This window comes from Hyperoodon ampullatus (assembly GCF_949752795.1).
Source record: "Hyperoodon ampullatus genome assembly, chromosome: 1".
Lineage (NCBI taxonomy): Eukaryota > Metazoa > Chordata > Mammalia > Artiodactyla > Ziphiidae > Hyperoodon > Hyperoodon ampullatus.
In genome coordinates this window covers 25,218,263-25,241,026 of record NC_136914.1, presented here as the reverse complement: position 1 = coordinate 25,241,026, position 22,764 = coordinate 25,218,263, and the positions used below count along the sequence as shown (strand labels likewise).

At 39.0% G+C, this 22,764-nt stretch overlaps 1 protein-coding gene across 1 annotated transcript in view; it reads left to right on the top strand.

Moving 5' to 3' along the window:
• Nucleotides 1-282: 282 nt before the first annotated feature.
• The window catches only part of MMRN1 (multimerin 1), a gene marked incomplete at both ends in the record, with an annotated part of 63,984 nt that continues 41,502 nt past the window's right edge, over nt 283-22,764 (top strand). The window contains 2 exons of the mRNA XM_079704757.1: nt 283-869; nt 21,664-21,783. Coding sequence (XP_079560883.1) covers nt 283-869; nt 21,664-21,783 — 707 coding nt within the window. The remainder of the gene's footprint in view (nt 870-21,663; nt 21,784-22,764) is intronic.

Here is a 22,764-nt window from a genome sequence, read left to right as displayed (position 1 = left end):
TAATTGCCTGTGTTTTTCCATTTACACTTAGCTTCGTCAGACACCCTTCACTGCTTCCATAGATCATCCTACCAGAGGTCACAGATCACCCAGAACCTACAGAAACAGGAAATCAAACTTCCTGAGTCCATTACGAAACACAGAAACCTGTTTCCTCTACACATCTCAAATTGGCAAAGCTCTGTCTTAGCAGATTCAGTGTGGAAGCAGCCATCGAAAAGGCTAGAAGGACTTTATCCCCCTCCCAATTTCACATAAGCTTTCTAGCTTCAAACTACTGAAATGAAAGGAGCAAGGCTATTCATCCTGCTTTCTAGTTTATGGAGTGGGGGGATTGGGCATAACAACACTACACATACTTGGACTACACCCGAGGATGAGAACTCCCGGAACTCCCAGACCTCTGCTCCGGTTCCTCTAAGCAAAATACAAAGTCTTCAGGTGCTGCCAACCACCCAGATCACATCAGTGGAGATGGCCACAGCTCCCGAGGTAAGCACTTCCGAAGAGAGTCTTCTGAAATCAACACTGCTTCCCTCAGAGACAAGTGCATCTCCCGAGCGTGTGAAAAACCAAACTCTCACACCCACAGGGAAGACAGAAGTGGTACTGAAGTTACAAACCCTTGCCCTCCCAACCAAATCAAGCATCAGGTTCAGTCCTAAAGCAGAGTCAGTGATCCTTTCCAACTCCACCCTGAAATTTCTTCAGAGCTTTGCCAGAAAGTCGAATGAACAAGCCATTTCTCTAAACACGGATAGAGGCGTGGGAAATCGATCCCCACGGGAAACGTACCTCAGCAGAGGGGACAGCCCTGGAAGCCAAAGAACCAGCTACCAAAAATCAAGCTTTGAAACAACTAGAGGAAAGTAAGAAACATTCTTTTTTTTTTTTCTTTCTAACTATAAGGTTTATAAGATTGCAAGCTAACAGTTGTCTCACTTCCAGAAAAGGATTTCATGTCCAAGATGAAACCAGATCATATTTCAGTTAGGTGAGGTAATTAAGTGTTACCTTATCTAAAAGGGAAAAGATGAACAAACAAAACACAGCAATTTATTTTAATTGAAGTGGTTGAAGTTACTAATAGAGGTGCTTTAACTGGGGATAGTCGGTAACAAACAATGTAACCTCACAGTGACTGTTAGTTAATTCAGATCAAGGGTATGTTGGTTGTGCTCAGAACTACACGCACACCATGAAAGAAAAAATGTCATTACTGTTAAGGTGTGAACAGATTTAAAAACTGAAACAGCCTGTGCTGTGGAAAGTATATGGTTATCAAGCTCAAACTAAGCAGAGCTAGGTTGGAATCCTGGCTCCAGTACTGTCTAGATCCTTGACTTGAGCAAGTCAATTGATGTCCCTGAATCTCAGTTTCTTCATTTGTAAAATACAGATATGGTATAACGAGTACAGATAAAAATACCAACTTTGCAGGGCTGTCGTGCAAGATTCAAATTAATGAGATGTGCTTAGACACACACTTCTCACAGAATAGGTACTCAACAAGTCATATTTTACTAGTACCATTATACTAAATTATGCCATCATTATGAATGTGTTGACTAGAAAGGCCAATTTTTCAAATTGATTTTGATTTAAAATTAGAGAAAATTCAATTTGAATTGTTGAAGCAAAATAATAAAACAAAGCTTAAAAGAGTATCATTAAAGAAGTCTTTCAAAAGGACCAAAAAACAAAAACAAAACCCTGGAAAATGCATGTCAATGTTCTGTTCATTTAACGTTCAAAGTTAAACACCTGACTATAAAAAATAATTCGAGTTAATAATAGCAACTGACACCTGCTATGAAAGGCATTGTGTTAACACTGTTGTTGATATAAACATGAGACACTGGGAAGCATATAAGCCAATAGATTTGTATTTATGTATTCTTTATTATTCAAATCCATTTTTCACTGTATTTCAAAGGTTATGGAATTTTTTAAAACATGAAACTAAAGTTGATTTTATAAAAACTTATTAACATGGTGGAATTTGGAACATGCCAATTTACTGTAAAAACAAATGCTACAGATTACAAAATGTTCAACTTAGGATAGATAGACTGCCTAAAACAGACATTTTAACAGATATAAATTAAACTTTCTCATGTTTAGGAACAACAGAATGTGGTCTATTAAGTAAAAAATGTAATTTATTGAGAGTCTTTTCTGAGTCATGTATAAGATCATTTCTCTTAATCATATTTTGTTAGACTATGATTTAATTTTTTAAACCAATTATATAGAAATCTTAGTTATTCATAGGAAATGATTTGAACCTTTTAGAGATGTTATTATAAAGGGATTTTCCAATAGACTAGTAAATATAACCAAAAGAAGGGAACAGTTGAAAGTAAAATACCAATTAAATTTTACATAGCATATAGAAAGTGGCATATGGTTGTTTCATAATTAGAACTAGTAATTGATAATTTGATGAATACTAGTTTTTAAATAAATGCTAGTTGTTTTATCCAAAAACCTCACTGTCAAAGCTTATGAACCCTTACTTATTTGATGACTGTTTATACATTGCTGGTCTCGGGGGAAACATAGAATTTTTCAAATAAAAATAATTCCTGCTCCCAAGGAATGTGTTATGTAAAAAGAAAGCACCAACATATCTCAGATTTTTAAAAATTCATTATATGTTAGGAGGAAACAAGATATTAAAGGTGTAACTTGCTGAGCAGAACTCCATCCCATGCATTTTCCAATGAAAAAAATCTTAAATTATTTCTAGAGAAAAGAACTAACTGTACTTAGAGATTCTACATCCTGAGGTCCTAGAGAGCTAAGGTTCTCTTTGGTAATACTTTTCTTTTCTTTTATAAATTTATTTATTTTTGGCTGCATTGGGTCTTTGTTGCTGTGCACGGGCTTTCTCTAGTTGCTGCGAGCAGGGGCTGCTCTTTGTTGCGGTGCGCGGGCTTCTCATTGCAGTGGCTTCTCTTGTTGTGGAGCACGGGCTCTAGAGCACATGGGCTTCAATAGCTGTGGCATGTGGGCTCAGTAGTTGTGGCTCGCGGGCTCTAGAGCGCAGGCTCAGTAGTTGTGGTGCACGCGCTTAGTTGCTCCGCGGCATGTGGGATCTTCCCGGACCAGGGCTCGAACCCGTGTCCCCTGCATTGGCAGGCAGATTCCTAACCACTGCACCACCAGGGAAGTCCTGGTAATACTTTTCATTATGTATTCATTCATTAAGTAATACTTCATTAAGTCCCAGACTTCTTACTCATTAGCCATGCAATTGATAATGGTATTAGAGAAAACTTAGGTCCGTCTATTATGGCCACAGTGCTGATGCAAAGAAGCCTTGGTAAGGTCAAAAGAGGTCTTTCATATTTTTGTTTGATTAGCAAATAATAATAATAGCAAACACTTTACGGCATTTTTCCTAGTACTGTACTATTCTGAGTGTGTGTGTGTATGTGTGTGTATATATATATATATATATATATATATATATATATATATATATATACACACACACACACACATACACACACACACTCGCATATTTTCAATCCTTTAATCATAACCATAATTCCATGAAGAAGATTCTGTTACTATTTCATTATAGAGAGGTTAAGAAAATTAACTAGGGTCACTTAGCTAGTAAATCCCAGGACAAAAATTCAAACCCAGGCTGGCTGGCTTCAGAGACGTAGCTCTCAATCCGTACATTATACTCCTTCAGCAAATACAGTCTATTATCCCAACTGGGAAAATACAAGTGGCCAGTTTCTTTCCCCACTTCTTAGGCTTCAGAGGCTATTCTTTGCCTCCAGAATAAATTCCAGATTTCATTCCTAGTCGGTCATACAACGCCATCCTTGATCTGGCTCCTGCCTACTTCCCCAGCCTCATCTTCTGTGACTTTCTGGCCATGAAAATTTGTAGTTTTCTAGTCCACTATATGCTGTTTGTTAAACCTATCTTTGTTCCCTGTTTGTCCCTCTGGCTAGCATGGTCTTCTTTTCCCATCACCTACTTCTTTTACACCTGATAATAATACCTCCAGGAAGCTTTCTCAGGCTCAGTTATGTGGCCCTTCTAACTGTTCACATACCTCTCTTCGAATTCTTCTATCACCGCACTTACAATGGTATGTTATAATTACAGTGAACTTGTGATCTCCTTGCGTTTAGGGACAGATTTCCAGTGCTAGTAAAGTGTTTGGTTTACAATAAGTATACAGTATTTAACAAGCTGAATGTAAAGTTTATGGATCTATATGTGAATGTATAGATGAATCCTTCCCAAAGAAATATTTCTGTATAATAAAACCTTGTTGACTTGGGATAAACTCATCTTAGGTTTTGGGTTTTTTTCTTACTATTTTTGGAATTTTATAGTGGTTCTATGTAAAAGGAATACTTCTGTCAATAGAATTTTTCTGGCATATTTTTGTCTTATCTTGTACTTTCCCTCATCTTACCACCACAGGAACTCCTGGCTACACCAGAGCTGTGGTTTCCTGTCTGGAACAGTGGGTGTTGGTCAGTGACCAAGCACTTTGAAACAGGCAGGATAAAAAGAAGAAATTGGAATTAATGCTTTTAGGTATTGAACCAATATTTGCTGAGGACCTAATATGTCCCGAGCATTGTGCTTGTGCTGAGGGTAAAACAGTGAAGACAAACTCCCACCTGTTCTGTCCTCATGGAATCTGCAGTCCAGTGGGAAAAGGGCATGGGGAGGAAAAACAGTACATCACAAATGCTGATGCTGAATCAAAATGGTGATGAACAAACATTCTGAACGAAGTTTATGAGAGTACATAACAGAATGAGTGGTCACCCTGGAGGTTATGAGCTTTCCCTGAGAGGATAGTAGGTGAAACGAGATATTGATAGGCATTAACTGCCTACCTAACTTCTCTCACAATCCCAACCCCTGCACACACGTACTTGAATCTTCATCTCAGTGAACGGCTAGTTCCATAACTAGAAACCTTGGGTATACACTTTACACTTTTTCTCTCCTGTCCTTTATATAATCAATCAAGAAGTCTTCTTGGTGTTCCCTCCAATATCCCCCAAATCTGCCAGCTTCTCTCCACCTTCACCACACCATGTTATTCTCAGCCACCATTATCTACTACTTAGTCTTCTAACTTGTCCACGTTTCCACTCTTGCCTCTACACGTGTGAGATCTTTCAAACTTTTTTTTATTGAATACTTTGGACATAGAATATTGTATACATTTAAGGTATTTAAACTTTAATTCAGGTTAATGCGTTTCATTGGATGTAAGACTTCATCTATTGTGATGTGATTTTAGGTACTAATCAGAAAGTATGACGTTATTTAAAGTGTTCAGATTTATCTCAGAGTTTTTATATCACTTTTGCCTCCTTGAAATGAAGATATAAGTGAAACTGGTTAAGACATTTCTAAGGCAATGACAAAAACTACTGTCTGACTAGTAGTGACTAAAATATATCATTGATTTCAAAATATATTCTTGATTTCAGAGATGTTTTAAAACCTGTGAAATTTAGTATTTTGCTCACATGCTCAAAATCACTTAGTAGCTTTCCAATACATTTAGAGTAAAATCCTAAATCCTTACCATGCACACAGGGTCCTGCTTGACATGACCCCTGCCTATCTTTATGATCTCATTTTCTACCATGCTCCAAGCTCACTCCACTCAATCTCCTCCAGCCACACTGGCCTTCCTCCTGGTTACTGACCATGTCAAGTTAATACATATCTCAAGGAAACTCCTGTTTGCTCTTGAGAGAATGCTCTTCCCTCAGCATTTAGACAAATGACTCCTTTTCTTATGCAATTTGAGCTTTAATGTCCCTCCCTCAAGTAGACCTTCTCCGACCACCCAATGGAAAGTTGCCATCCTTATCTTATCACCCTTATTTTTTCTTCAGAGCATTTATTTGAAATTATTGGGTCTATTTATGCAGACAGTTGTGTATTTTATATTTTTCCACAAAATACATTCTGTGAAAATAGGACCCTTGACCTTCTTACTTATTATTATTCTATTCACTGCCAACAATAGTCCCCTGCACATAGAGAGAGCTCCACAAAACTCTGTGGAATGACTGATTATTGGATGGATTTGGAGTTCACAGTGGAGATAAAGACTAGAAATAAAAGTTTGGGAAATATGAGAACTATAGAAATATGGATGCTCAATTGAGGAGTTTTTCTTTCTTTCTGTCTTTCTTTTTTTAACGAAAGGGAGGAGGGAGAGAGGGCAGAAATCAGAGCTCTTCCAGAGAGTTTCCCACTTACTTGTTTGTCATTGTATTTGATTTTGCATATAGAATAGCCATAAATATGGTAAAATGTTAATGAAAGGGCCAGAAGGGAAAAGTTGAATATGAAACAAGATGAATACTATATTTGCTGAGTTTCTTGACTTTATTTATTTTAGAATTTCACTTGTTTATTCTTTCTATAAGCTATATAACTTGCTTTATGTACAAATAGGTGGCTCAAGTTAAATGAATTCTTATTTCTAATGTCTAACATGATAAATTCTACAAGTCTTTTATTAAACCACTTGTAATAGAAAATTTAAATTTTAAAATTTAATGGTTTAAAATTACAAAAACTAACCATTAAATTAACTCTGCTGCCTATCGTAATATGCATTTTTCTGCTTAATTCTGTAAATTATGAGGTTTTAAATATGAAAACTCTGGTCAATTAAATTCAGATGCCATCTTAGTCCATTCAGGCTGTTATAACAAAATGAGCGACTGGGTTCCTTATAAACAACAGAAATTTATTTCTCACAGTTCTGGAAGCTGGAAACCCAGGAACGGGTTGCCAGCATGGCCTTTTTCAGATTCCCGACTTCTCATTGTACTCCCACATTGTGGAAGGCATGAGGGATCTCTCTAGGGCCACTTTTATAAGGGCACTAATCCCTTATACCTAGCCACCTCCCAAAATCCCCGTCTCTCAATATTATCATAATGGGAATTTGGATGTCAACAAATGAATTTTGGGGGGACACAAACATTCAGGCTTTATCGTGTGTAGTTGGCAAAGTTCTTATCAGTGGCCTAGTAGCATCCAAGGGGATTATTCTCACATGCTGTTAAATTCTAAAAAGGAACACACCATTATATTAAAGAGTATTTTTTATGTCCTTGAGAAATAAATGTATCTACTACATTACTGCCAGTGAACATACTAAAGTATATTCTGTATCTCAGTTTTTTCTCATGAATCGTTTCCTTTTTTATTTCTTTGATATTTCTACTCACTAAATTGCTGCTGAATATACACATACATATTGTATGATACATGCCAGAATTTAAGGAGTGCTTATACAGTCTAGGTGATTAAACAAGAAATGTTTGTACACCTTCTGTTTCTTTAAATACCAAAATATTAATTTAAAAATGTGTTATTTCAGGAAATGCTAAAACAGTCAGTTTACAGGAACAACTGGTTTAAGTATAGAATTAAGCATCACAGCACCTATTAGCCTGCCTTTCCTGAGGCTCTGTGGTCTGCACATTGGGAAAGTCTGACACCTACTGGAATAGAATCTACAATGTCCCTGAATATGTTGAAGTAACAAGATGGGGAAAAGAAACAAAAAAATAAAATTAGGTAAAATAAAACAAATTTGTGAAAAAAGTTTAATTAAGGTACCTTTAAGAGTTATTTCTTAGGTATAACATATGTATGTTTATATCTAATTCAGTGTACCTCTTAAAAATGTACTGTCATTGGCTTTAAAACTTTGAAAATAGGTTGGATCCAAAAAGCAAACTCCATGCACATCCTGAGAGTGGGACACACTCAGCTCATTCTCCTAAAATTTTACACTGAGAAATTATTATTGTATGTACACAATGATTTGTGACTCTGAGGTACTATACAGCATATATCATTAAAAACTCAATTACATACTACACTGTGCCCACCATGGAAGGCAAATCAGTGATGCCTGACAAAAGATTTTCATTGCAAAAGTTGGTATATAAAAGGGGTTTCATCTTAAAACCTAAATTAACCAGAAAATTAAAGTATCAGAAATTCCCCGTAATCTGAGCTTTTCATGATTGCCTCTCAAGATTTGTTTCAAATATTTACATGACTCTTTCATAAAACTAATACTTCTATCCCAGTTTATATATTATGTAGACTTTTGAAAAAGGATGGCCTATATAAAGGTATTTACACTAAAATAAAATGAACCACAATATTTTTTTAATTTGAAAACGGTAATTTTCTTAAGATTTGTATCAAGATGGACTTTTCTTTTGGACTAATAGCCAAAACTAAATATAAAAAGTCTAATGCTTTATTTGTGTGTGATTTACATATTAAGAATCTTTTTACTAAATCTAAATGCTTACTTCCAATTTCTGTTAATATTTCTTTCACACTGGGTATATTTCCTTTCTCATTTATGACTGATGAACTACCTGTAAATCCTGGTCTCTCATAATAATTAATAATTAATAATTTCATCTTTTCTTTTTAGTTTGATTGAAAAAAATAAAGATTCCTATAAAAATTACATAACATTTAGGAAGTATTTTTGTTCATAACTACTTAAGACTATAGAGACATTTAGAATCTATTTCTTCTGAGAGCTAAGCCTCTTCATATGAATTGAACAACACCAATAATAGTCTTCTGTCATGGTTTTCTGGAACTTATTATTGACCTGATATACATAAGCAATTATGGTAAAGATGAATTTATCAGGTCATTACAGAAACAAGAAAGGAGCAATCTCTGCTGGTGTACGAGGCCAAAAACAAAATGGGAGATATATACATACACATATATAGCTATATAGGTACCTATGCCCTTCATAAAAAATCCTACTGAGCTCTCTGAATCATCTAGGCATTACCAGCAGCAGCGTTTTACATATATTAAGTCATTTAATCTCACAACAATCCTGTGAGGTAGGTAGGTAATATTATTATATTTATTGTATCGATGAGGAAGTCACATTTAACAAACAAGCTAATGGCTAATAAGTTGTTTCATTTTCTCTTGTTCCTCATTGAATCCCTAAGTTCATCTCAATACTGGATGACAGGAAACAAAGCCAAAATGTCCTTAAATACATCATCTCCCCAAGCAGAAAATCTTCTCCAACTTCCAAGAGAAAATTACATATCATTGGCTAGTTTATGGAGGGGATTTTGCTGGTTTACCTTGATTTCTAGTGAATAGCCTCAGGACTTGGTTTTTTCATGCTATCGTGTCAATTCAAATCACAGGTTATGAATATAAATGTTTAAACATTGTCTTCTATGAACAGGATGACAAGCAATTTATTAATCTGTGCTCTAAGGACTAGTATAAATAAATAACATTAATTCTTAGATTGATGTCTTCTATTTCTTAAGGAAAATATTTGGCACGGTCATTATTTAAATGAATCCTTTGTTGCTTCAGTCCACTCTCAATTCAGGATAAGAATGGATATGTTTGGACAAGGGTTTGGTCAGGGTACACTTCAAATGGCAAATGACCAATTAACGGAATCTTTGTTTTTAATTTAGTGTTTTCACGGCTCCTTGGAAGACTGGATTTCTAAAATGTTTCAATCAAAAGTACAGTGATTGTTTACTTACAATGCTTTTCTTAGTTCATTATCCACAAGACTTCAAGTTGTCTATGTCAAAATAGAATCCTTTTCTCCCTTTTGTTTTGTAAGTTCTGCAAGCTAGGCTCATGTTCATAAATAACAAAAGATGTCTGCTTTTTCTTCAAGCAAACATTTTACCTATTAACTTGGAAAATCCAAAGGATCAATACAAGCTTTTTTCAGTACATGTTGCCGCACAAAAGCAACACTGTTATTACCATTAAAGAGAATCTCAAATGCAGCCTGCTGTTTGGAGTGTTCGGACCCCACAGAAAGCTCAATACTTCAAAGAAACTGCCCTCTGTCCGCCATAATCACTCTGGAAAGGTACAAAGGATTTCTAGATTTAAGCAAAATACTTGTCTGGGGTCATTACATTTGCTTTTATACTGGCCTGTCACTATTTCACCATGTTGAATTTTCTGTTTTTAAACTTATATTTTCAGATTATTACGTTTTAAATTTATATTTACATTTTTAACTTCTCTTAATGAGCTTATTTCATCGGTGGCATAAAACTAATTACAAGTCACACCAGGGGCTCTTTGGCTGTGGACTGTTCTTCCAATTGACACTGGGTCAAAGATTGCTGGGCCACTGGCAATCTGCTTTTTTGCATACTCAACTATTTTAGTCATGAAATGGTTTTACTATTTAGGGTTTTAAACAATCTCTGCAGGTGACACTGATTTATTCTCACAAACAATATCTTTCTGTTTGTCAATCTATCTTTCTAACAACCATCTCTTTTCTTTTTTTTCAGTACCCAGGGTATGTAGGGACGGTGGTACTTTTTTCCTGCCTCACCCTGTGCCTTCCATAGTCATTCAGCCAATGCTCACGTGACAGATAATTTGTGCTTCTGATGAAGTTAGACATTCTCTATAATTAGGATAATCAGTGGATTTGCAGGAGAAATCTATTTTTAAAATATCCCTTTATCATGGTGTCTTTATTAATTTAAAAATTTTTATTTCCTGTTTTTGCCGTACTTAGTTTCACATTATTTTTCCAAGTATCACCGTGCTTGAACAAAATGTACCAATGTGTCTTTTTATGCCTTTATGGAACTGAATTTTCAAAAGAACCTTGCACAATAAGCTGTACAGTGCTCTATTTATCTGCCTTAGACAGATGAATGACTGAGTCAGCTTTATTTGTAGAGGGACATTTTGGTCCAAAGAGGCCTAAATATTCCAAAGCAGATGTTTACTAACTTTAGTGACTCTACTCTGGGGAAAAATGTGTTCCTTCTTTGTTTTTTAACATTTAGGTTGACTTTTGCATGATTTTAATTATATTAGTAATTATTATTTTAAGCAGCATAGAATTCTTATGTTTTACTGATTTAGTGGCGTACATCTCATTAATTTGAACTCATAGTGATTTGATTTTACAGTCATGTAGCATTTCCTTTAGTACTATATTTTGTAAATCATTTCTGCCTCTACCCTCGATAAAAAAACCTCAGAAAACAAATGAGAGGGAAGAATATAAATTTAACATAACAAGGTACATATTCACAATAGGGAAAAAATGACAGAAACAGAAAAGTAAAGAGAAAAAAAATCATGCTATAATCCAATCATTCAATCTACAGTTATTAAGAACTTTCTACAGTTTAGCATAGGATGTTTTATAATAAAATAACTGGTATTACAACCAGAAATGAGGCTGATTTTTGTTTTCCTAAACAGTATCTATATGATTTTGGATGGTTTCTACCAGAATGTCATCTAAAAATAGGTATTTTAATAAAGGTTGTTTTTGTCTGATCATGGCATTTTTGTGGCAAGTGGCCTACTTTGATGCTGTTAAAGTTTCTCAGCTTCACTGGAGCATAGTCAATTCATATTCCTCTACTATCTTATATGTTGAAGACAGTAAGCATACATGGATGGATATAAACAAAGGTTTTTAGAAACGGGCTTGAGAAAAGTTATGGATACAATATGGTCTAATTGATAAGACATGTGGATCAGAACAGCAATTCAGCTAAATCTTTCTGTAAGGCAGGATTTATTTGTTATTCTTAATCATATCATTTAAAATTGTGCTATATTTGATACAAAGTAGATGTATTATAATACCTAATTTTACCATATGTATCCCTAACAGTGTATCATTCACTTTTATATTTTAGCTTTATGTAAGAAATAAACATTGTATGGTATTATTTCTGTAACTTGCTTGCATCACACAAGTTTATTATAAGTTAAATTTGGGTTATTGAATATTAGAGTTCATTTGTTTAACTGGTGAATTATACCTATGTGTAAATATTTCAATGTATTTCTCCATTCTATGGTAAATGGACATTTAAACTACTTATAGGTTTTGATAGTTATGAATAATGCTTGCTACTATAAATACTCAGATAACATGATTCCTGGAACACAAGTGCGAGGGTCTCTCTAAAGTATATATCTAGAAGTGTAACTGCTGGGTCAGTATACGCATGTTCATTATTACATGATATTAACACACTGCTTTTCAAAGTGGTTTTACCATATATTTCTACCAACAGTATATATGAGTTCTCTATATCCTCTGAACACGTGAGATGGTCAAATTCTCAAAATTTGCTTATTTGGTGACATACAGCAAGAGCCTGGAAAGGCATTTCCTAGCCTTCATGAATTGGGCCCGGTGTCAACCAGCAGCTTTACCAGAAACTCGAGGTCTGTGTGATGCAGCAATGTTGGCTGCATCTGGAAAACCCTTGAGTTCACAGGAGATGAAGGAAGGCACATCTGGGGACTGAAAGCACACTTCTTCCTTTATAGGAAGCACCTTGGCACACTAGAGGCTTGCCCCCCTCAAAGGCTTTCCCCCTTAATGCTAGTTCTGAGGGGTTAGCCAGCCCCTCTGAGAATGGAGGTTTGGAGAGAAAAAGCACGTGTGTGAACATGAGACTCCTAAGTCACAGCTCGGTCAATATTCCAGGTTTCAAACGCAAGAGCTGAGAACAGTCTGTGGGTTGCAAATCTCTAGAAAAGGACCTTCCCTCACTCCCCTCAAAAAGCAGAGGGAAATCAACCAGCCTCAAGAGGCATGAGAGAGAAAGCAAGAACCCGAGGGTTTAAGAACCCATTCCATCTCCTAATTTGGTTTCTGGAAAGAAGCAAGCCAATATAGCAGTGACTATCTACACCTTGGCTATAAGAATTCCCTGAGAAGCCACTGAGGACCAAGTCTCCAAGATGACTAGCTTGGACTTGAGGATTCACTTAGGGAACACTGGAAAGCTTTCCACTGGAGATGGCTGTCAGAACCGTAGGCTACATGCATGCTTCCCAGCTGCCAAGGAATCCGTCCAAGCAGTTCCAAGACTGTAGCCAGTTTAGTCAGAGGATCCTAGTATTTCTCCCCCATGTGCTGAGGTGGACTTGCCTACCGCAGAGGAGCCTAGGAAAGTCCAGCCTCTGTTTCGCTCGCCACCCTGAAAAACATACCCAATAGGGAGGAGGGTTGAAGAGGTGACTGTATCCCCTTGAAGAAAGTGAAGTGGGGAGGCTGCCTGAGACTCAGAGCTGAATTTGACAGAGGATACAGGTTGAAATAATCAAGGCCTCACTTCTTTCTGAGCATGCTGGAGTTTAATCTTCATGGGAGAAGATCAAAACATTTTACCTCCCCAGCAGAGATCACAGATGAGCTAATCTAGACGTCTGGGCAATTTCCAGGTAGAATGCATTTAGGCCTCCATGTAGCCCATGGTATTTAGCACCACCAATGTTTGTTCCTCCTGGCAAAGTTTCCTTTTTACATACATATTTACACACTTAAAAGCAGTTCAATGCCTGCTGGCTTGGCTCATACAAAAGAGGGTTAAAACTCTCACTGAGGAAAAACCAAAATGTGCTCAATTGTATAAAGCCCTCTTCTCTTGCAAGAAACAGGGAGACAGCTGATTTCCTCCCATTTTTCCTCCTTTGCAAAAGAAGTCTTAATTGTAAGTTCGTGTTGTAATTCGAAGACCCATTCTCAGGCCATTTTCCCCGACTCTAGCCTATGTTGGAGCTAGGCAGTGTTACAAAAGAAAGTCATTTTCTTCTTTTTCATAACTCCAGTATACCATATACAGTAGGAAGTCATATAGAATTAAGAGCATAATACGTTACCATTTATAGAATAAAAGCACGTAGCTAAAAGAGCCACATTATCAGAAAGGACAGGTACAAACTTACTGATAAGAGTTCTATATCCAGTTGATTCTTAGATATTATTTCCATTAGAAAACATTATCTCCATCTTCAAAATACTTCAACCCTCTCCAGCCACTCTCAGATGTGTTTAATACTTAAGAGAATTCTTAGTGAGATTGTTGAAAATAGCTGTTGTCAAGTTTTGTCTGTGTTTTGGAAGATCTTTTTGCTTTACTTTAACGTTGGCTAAACGTAGGCCAAGTCTGACCACCACATTTCTTATTTAAACTGCAAGTAATTATACACAATTCCTCTTTGTCCTGTTACTGCCTTAACAATCTCAACCTTTCTTAAATCCCTATTTGTCTAATAACATTGTCCCACCTGTTTTGTTTCTTTAGTCTCTGCCTTTCATTAACTCACTCTAAAGACACAGGTGTGCTTGTTATTCCATGCTGACCACCAATTTGGAAATAGACGATTTTTCTCCTAGCTCCCATTTCACTAATTTGACTTCTTATATTTCCTATTTATTTTTACTGTGCTTACTCCTTAGACTGACTGGTATGATCACATGTTTCTTCTTTTCCCTTCCTGTTAAATTAGCAAGTATATCGTTGACATACCCCGTTTTGGAAGGGCTTGTTCTCAGGATGACCAGAGCAAAATGACACCAAAGAGGCGTCTTGGGTGGAACTTCCTCTAACCCAGGCACAGAACATGTTCTTCAGTGGAGAGTTTTCCTGATTTACAGTCCCTCATTTCTCCTTTACCCTCTCACACACCATGGTAATTGGGGCAGGTTCCATTAAGGACACACACCTGTATCTATACCTCCAGGCAATCCTATTAGGCATGGGTGAAAAACCAACCCCTGCGTAAAGCAAGATTTCTAGTCAGGCAGCAATATCTTACCTCCTGATTCAGAGGACTCTCACTAATACCAGGTTTAATATTTTGCTACAGTCATCCACGAGCCAACCCCTCTTAACCGATCCTAACAAAACAGACATAGACAAACATGGACAAAGAAATCCAGAGTCTGAGGACTCAATCCTTTGAGTACCTCAGCAGCTGTAACCTTTTATATTGTCTCCCTTAGGGTGGGAATCTAACCCACAATGCTGAGAAGGTTAATAGACAACTTTAGGTGCTGGCACATTTTAACAATGTTACTCACCCAAAAGACATCTGATCCAGGAGCGGTTTCTTCTCTCAAAAGTGAAAGCAGGGCTTCCCAGGTGGCGCAGTGGTTGAGAGTCCGCCTGCCGATGCAGGGGACACGGGTTCGTGCCCCAGTCTGGGAAGATCCCACATGCCGCGGAGCGGCTGGGCCCGTGAGCCATGGCCGCTGAGCCTGCGTGTCCGGAGGCTGTGCTCCGCAACGGGAGAGGCCACAACAGTGAGAGGCCCGCGTACTGCAAAAAAAAAAAAAAAAAAAAAAAAGTGGAAGTAGCACCAAGGAGCCTGGAGAGCAGCAGCGGGAAGCAGCAACGTGACAGCCGACCCTCTAGACAAGTTTGGTCTGGGTGACCGCTCAGGGTGGGTGATGAGGGCCTGCACTCTGCCAGGGGCTGCGGTGCCTTTGGCAGGCAGTCATGAGATTTACATCCCTTTGTGGTGACCAACACTGCTACCGAGCAAGGGCTCCTTGCCCAATGTGCACAGAAGCCAATACCAAGGCACTGGCTTTTGAGAAAATAAAAGCTCTACTGCGAGATCGATTGGCAAGGAAACAGGAAGCAAGGCGATCGCATCTATCTTCTCCATCCAGGGCTCGGGGTGAAGTTTAGGGGATTAGGGAAATTTCAAACTTGGAAGCTGATTGGCTAGTCTTCAATTAGTCCATATAAGCTCCCACTGTTGCTGGGAGCCAGATTTTCCTTGTTGAAGAACATCTCATTTCATAAAAGCCTCAACACGTCTATTCTTTGAGTTCCACAGACTGAAGATTCTCGGCTCTGGGGTTATACTGGACACATGGGTTCCTGTCTTGCACATGCCCAGGGCTGTCTGTAAAATAACTCAAGATTTGAGTAATCAACGTCCTCTTTAAGGATGCAAAACCAGTTTAAGCTGGTCAATGTTTTACATGCTGTTAAGTTTAACAAGAACAATGTTATTTTTCCTATTATAAACAGTATCTTTTTTAACTTTGTTGTTAGCACATCAAACTATAACTGATCTTAAATGTATGGCTAAACTTTTTTATTAATTATAAAACATTTTATATTGATCTTCACTAAATTGATGAACTCATTCATTAGAATCATTTACATATAGACTCCTTTATATTTTCTTTATTCACAATCATATCACCCGCTGCTAATAAGTTATTATTCCCTCTTTTTCGATCCTTACATTATTTATTTATTTGCTTGTTTGTTTATTTATTTATTTTCATCTTACTGCACATTGTTCAATGGAAGTAACAGATCTAGGTCTGAGTCACTACCTCAGTCTAATATTGATATCTGCATTAGGGCAACTTTGGATTTTGACTTAGCTTATAGCTAAACAATAGAAATTCTGGTTTTAGCTCTGATCTATTCTTAATTTACTTTTATCTTACAGTGCTTTTTTTCTTAACATCTTTATTGGAGTATAATTGCTTTACAATGGGTGTTAGTTTCTGCTTTATAACAAAGTGAATCAGTTATACATATACATACGTTCCCATATCTCTTCCCTCTTGCGTCTCCCTCCCTCCCACCCTCCCTATCCCATCCCTCTAGGTGGTCACAAAGTACTGAGCTGATCTCCCTGTGCTATGCGGCTGCTTCCCACTAGCTATCTATTTTATGTTTGGTAGTGTATATATGTCCATGCCACTCTCTCACTTCGTCCCAGCTTACCCTTCCCCCTCCCCGTATCCTCAAGTCCATTCTCAAGTAGGTCTGTGTCTTTATTCCTGTCTTACCCCTAGGTTCTTCATGACCTTTTTTTTTTTTCTTAGATTCCATATATATGTGTTAGCATACGGTATTTGTTTTTCTCTTTCACACTCACTTCACTCTGTATGACAGACTCTAGGTCCATCCACCTCACTACAAATAACTCAATTTCGTTTCCTTTTATGGCTGAGTAATATTCTATTGTACATATGTGCCACATCTTCTTTATCCATTCATCTGTTGATGGACACTTAGGTTGGTTCCATGCCCTGGCTATTGTAAATAGAGCTGCAATGAACATTTTGGTACATGACTCTTTTTTTTTTTTTTTTTTTTTTTTTGCGGTACGTGGGCCTCTCACTGCTGTGGCCTCTCCCGTTGTGGAGCACAGGTTCCAGACGCACAGCCTCAGTGGCTCATGGGCCCAGCCGCTCCGCGGCATGTGGGATCTTCCCGGACCGGGGCACGAACCCGTGTCCCCTGCATCGGCAGGCGAACTCCCAACAACTGCGCCACCAGGGAAGCCCACATGACTCTTCTTGAATTATGTTTTGCTCTTTGCTTCTCAAAGAACCAGCGTTTAGTTTTATTGATCCTTGCTATCGTTTCCTTCATTTCTTTTTTTTTTTTTTTTTTTTTTTTTTTGTGGTATGCGGGCCTCTCACTGTTGTGGCCTCTCCCGTTGCGGAGCACAGGCTCCGGATGCGCAGGCTCAGCAGCCATGGCTCACGGGCCCAGCCGCTCCGCGGCATATGGGATCCTCCCAGACCGGGACACGAACCCGTATCCCCTGCATCGGCAGGCGGACTCTCAACCACTGCGCCACCAGGGAGGCCCCTCCTTCATTTCTTTTTCATTTATTTCTGATCTGATCTTTATGATTTTTTCCTTCTGCTAACTTTGGGGGTTTTTTGTTCTTCTTTCTCTAATTGCTTCAGGTGCCAGGTTAGGTTGTTTATTTGAGATGGTTCCTGTTTCTTAATGTAGGATTGTATTGCTATAAACTTCCCTATTCGAAATGCTTTTGCTGCGTTCCATAGGTTATGGGTCATCATGTCTCCATTGTCATTCGCTTCTAGGTATTTTTTGATTTCCTCTTTGATTTCTTCAGTGATCACTTCGTTATTAAGTAGTGTATTGTTTAGCCTCCATGTATTTGTATTTTTTCCAGATCTTTTCCTGTAATTGATATCTAGCCTCATAGCATTGTGGTCGGAAAAGATACTTGATACAAGTTCAATTTTCTTAAATTTACCAAGGCTTGATTTGTGACCCAAGATATGATCTATCCTGGAGAATGTTCCATGAGCACTTGAGAAAAATGTGTATTCTGTTGGTTTTGGATGGCATGTCCTATAAATATCAATTAAGTCTGTCTTGTTTAGTGTATCATTTAAAGCTTGTGTTTCCTTATTTATTTTCATTTTGGATGATCTGTCCATTGGTGAAAGTGTGGTGTTAAAGTCCCCTACTATGATTGTGTTACTGTCGATTTCCCCTTTTATGGTTGTTAGTATTTGCCTTATGTATTGAGGTGCTCCTATGTTGGGAGCACAAATATTTATAATTGTTATATCTTCTTCTTGGATCAATCCCTTGATCATTATGTAGTCCCTCTTTGTCTCTTGTAATAGTCTTTATTTTAAAGTCTATTTTGTCTCATATGAGAATTGCTACTCCAGCTTTCTTTTGATTTCCATTTGCATGGAATATCTTTTTCCATCCTCTCACTTTCAGTCTGTATGTGTTCCGAGGTCTGAAGTGAGTCTCTTGTAGACAACATATATACGGGTCTTGCTTTTGTATCCATTCAGCCCATCTGTGTCTTTTGGTTGGAGCATTTAATCCATTTACATTTAAGGTAATTATCGATATGTATGTTCCTATTCCCATTTTCTTAATTGTTTTGGGTTTGTTATTGTAGGTCTTTTCCTTCTCTGTGTTTCTTCCCTAGAGAAGTTCCTTTAGCATTTGTTGTAAAGCTGGTTTGGTGGTGCTGAACTCTCTCAGCTTTTGCTTGTCTGTAAAGGTTTTAATTTCTCCATCAAATTTGAATGAGATCCTTGCTGGGTAATCTTGTTTGTAGGTTTTTCTCCTTCATCACTTTAAATATGTTCTGCCACTCCCTTCTGGCTTACAGAGTTTCTGCTGAAAGATCAGCTGTTAACCTGATGGGGATTCCCTTCTGTGTTATTTGTTGTTTTTCCCTTGCTGCTTTTAACATGTTTTCTTTGTATTTGTTTTTTGATAGTTTGATTAATATGTGCCTTGGCATGTTTCTCCTTGGATTTATCTTTTATGGGACTCTCTGTGCTTCCTGGACTTGATTAACTATTTCGTTTCCCATATTAGGGAGTTTTTCAACTATAATCTCTTCAAATATTTTCTCAGTCCCTTTCTTTTTCTCTTCTTCTTCTGGGACCCCTATAATTCAAATATTGGTGTGTTTAATGTTGTCCCAGAGGTCTCTGAGACTGTCCTCAGTTCTTTTCATCCTTTTTTTAAATTCTGTTTTGCAGTACTTATTTCCATTATTTTATCTTCCAGGTCACTTATCTGTTCTTCTACCTCAGTTATTCTGCTATTGATCCCTTCTAGAGTATTTTTAATTTCATTTATTGTGTTGGTCATCTTTGCTTGTTTCCTCTTTCATTCTTCTAGGTCCTTGTTAAATGTTTCTTGCATTTTCTCTATTCTATTTCCAAGATTTTGGATCATCTTTATTATCATTATTCTGAATTCTTTTTCAGGTAGACTGCCTATTTCCTCTTCATTTGTTAGGTCTGGTGGGTTTTTACCTTGCTCCTTCATCTGTTGTGTGTTTTTTTGTCTTCTCATTTTGCTTATCTTACTGTGTTTGGGGGTCTCTTTTTCGCAGGCTGCAGGTTTGTAGATCCCGTTGTTTTTGGTGTCTGCGCCCAGTGGCTAAGGTTGGTTCAGTGGGTTGTGTAGGCCTCCTGGTGGAGGGGACTAGTGCCTGTGTTCTGATGGATGAGGCTGGATCTTGTCTTTCTGATGGGCAGGTCCACGTCTGGTGGTGTGTTTTGGTGTGTCTGTGGCCTTATTATGATTTTAGGCTGCCTCTCTGTTAATGGATGGGGCTGTGTCCCTGTCTTGCTAGTTGTTTGGCATAGGGTGTCCAGCACTGTAGCTTTCTGGTCGTTGAGTGAAGCTGGGTGTTGGTGTTGAGATGGAGATCTCTGGGAGATTTTCGCCGTTTGATATTATGTGGAGCTGGGAGGTCTCTTGTGGACCAGTGTCCTGAAGTTGGCTCTCCCACCTCAGAGGCACAGCACTGACTCCTGGCTGGAGCACCAAGAGCCTTTCATCTACACGGCTCAGAATAAAAGGGAGAAAAAGTAGAAAGAAAGAAAGAAAAAAAGAAAGAGGATAAAATTAAGTAAGATAAAATAAAATAAAGTTATTAAAATAAAAAATAATTATTAAAAAAAAATTTAAGTAAAAAAGAATGGATGGACAGAACCCTAGGACAAGTGGCGAAAGCAAAGCTATAGACAAAATCTCACACAGAAGCATACACATACACATTCACAAAAAGAGGAAAAGGGGAAAAAATAATATATGTTGCTCCCAAAGTCCACCTCCTCAATTTGGGATGATTCATTGTCTATTCAGGTATTCCAGATGCAGGTACATCACGTTGACTGTGGAGATTTAATCCGCTGCTCCTGATGCTGCTTTGAGAGATTTCCCTTTCTCTTCTTTGTTCACACAGCTCCTGGGGTTCAGCTTTGGAATTGGCCCCGCCTCTGCGTGTAGGTCGCAGGAGGGCGTTTGTTCTTCGCTCAGACAGGACGGAGTTAAAGGAGCCGCTGATTCGGGGGCTCTGGCTCACTCAGGCCGGGGGGAGGGAGGGGTACGGAGGCAGGGCGAGCCTGCGGCGGCAGAGGCCGGCGTGACGTTGCACCAGCGTGAGGCGCGCTGTGCATTCTCCCAGGGAAGTTGTCCCTGGATCCCGGGACCCTGGCAGTGGCGGGCTGCACAGGCTCCCGGGAGGGGCGGTGTGGATAGTAACCTGTGCTCGCACATAGGCTTCTTGGCAGCGGCAGCAGCAGCCCCAGCGTCCCACGCCCGTCTCTGGGGTCCGCTCTTTTAGCTGCGGCTCACGCCCGTCTCTGGAGCTGCTTTAAGCAGCGCTCTTAATCCCCTCTCCTCGCGCACCAGGAAACAAAGAGGGAAGAAAAAGTCTCTCGCCTCTTTGGCAGCTCCAGACTTTTTCTCAGACTCCCTCCCGGCCAGCCGTGGCACCCTAACCCCTTCAGGCTGTGTTCACGCCACCAACCCCAGTCTTCTCCCTGCGCTCCAACCGAAGCCCGAGCCTCAACTCCCAGCCCCTCCCGCCCCGGCGGGGGAGCAGACAAGCGTCTCGGGCTGGTGAGTGTCGGTCGGCACCGATCCTCTGTGCAGGAATCTCTCCGCTTTGCCCTCTGCACCCCTGTGGCTGCGCTCTCCTCCGCGACACCGAAGCTCCCCCCCTCCGCCACCCGTAGTCTCCGCCCGCGAAGGGGCTTCTAGTGTGTGGAAAGCTTTCCTCCTTCACGGCTCCCTCCCACTGGTGCAGGTCCCGTCCCTATTCTTTTGTCTCTGTTTTTTCTTTTTTCTTTTGCCCTACCCAGGTACGTTGGGAGTTTCTTGCCTTTTGGGAGGTCTGAGGTCTTCTGCCAGCGTTCAGTAGGTGTTCTGTAGTGGCTGTTCCACGTGTAGATGTATTTCTGATGTATCTGTGGGGAGGAGGGTGATCTCCGCGTCTTACTCTACCGCCATCTTCTCAAATCTCCCCTTACAGTGCTTCTCTACTGTCCATAAGAAAAATAATGAAGTAACATATGTTTTCTGTCATTTCTAGATGTTTTAAAGCCAGATATCAAGTTTTCAATGTATCTGATACACAGTACTGACAGTAGATACAGGTCTATGCAAATAACTTTGATGAAAAGAATTCTTTCTGACAATAATTTTTATCTAACAAAAATGATCTCTTCCTTAGGAACTGGTGTGCTTATGTACATACCAGATTATCTCCAACAGTGATACTGGACAACCAAGTCACTTATGTTCCAACTGGCACAGGGCCCTGTGGCTGGACCAGTGGATCCTGTCCTCAGAGGTATGTAATATTTCTTGAAAATACCTACTTCTTGTACCATAATCATGTGTGGCCTGGAATATATAGAGAAAGTTAGTCATCCCAGGTCCACATAAGTATAGGAGGGTCAGGGTAGGGTCATCACATTGAACTGGAAGTATGATCTTAAATAAGTTAAAATGCAGAAACTAATTATACTTGCCTCATGTGGGTGTTTTTAGAATATGTGAGATAAATGGAGTAATATGTTTAGCCTAGTACCTGGTACTCTGTGAGTCTTCAGTGAATGTTAACTCATGTTTGTTTTTACTTTTACTGTTACTATTACTTTTTTTTTTTTTTTTTTTTTTTTTTTTTTGTGGTACGCGGGCCTCTCACTGTTGTGGCCTCTCCCGCTGCGGAGCACAGGCTCCGGACGCGCAGGCCCAGCAGCCATGGCCCACGGGCCCAGCCGCTCCGCGGCACATGGGATCCCCCCAGACCGGGGCACGAACCCGTATCCCCTGCATCGGCAGGCGGACTCTCAACCACTGCGCCACCAGGGAGGCCCTGTTACTATTACTTTTATTCTATGACCTGACCAATAATCCTGTCCTTTAATTCCATTAAATTCATACACAGTTTTAAAGGGCTATTGATAATTTCCCTTTCATACTAGGCCAAAGAGAAGTCCATAACTTTGCAAGCCACTAATTGCTATTATGCATGGTAAAGCAGCTAAGTAGGGCCTTTCTTCTTGTGTCTATTGTAATGACTTATTTAGGGTTTTTGTTTTAATTATGTAATTGTCCTAAAATGTGGGGCTGAGTGATAAATTCTCTGAATTCATACAGTCACAGTAGCGCAGCTGGGGGTGTTTCAGGAATGCCCGCAATAAAAACTAAAATTGCCATTCAGGCCATGACGGCTAATGTTATACAAATAGTCATACAAATAACTCAGGCAGTGAATCTGACACATTGGCAATCTGGAACAGCGTGCAATAAGGATACATAAAATCAA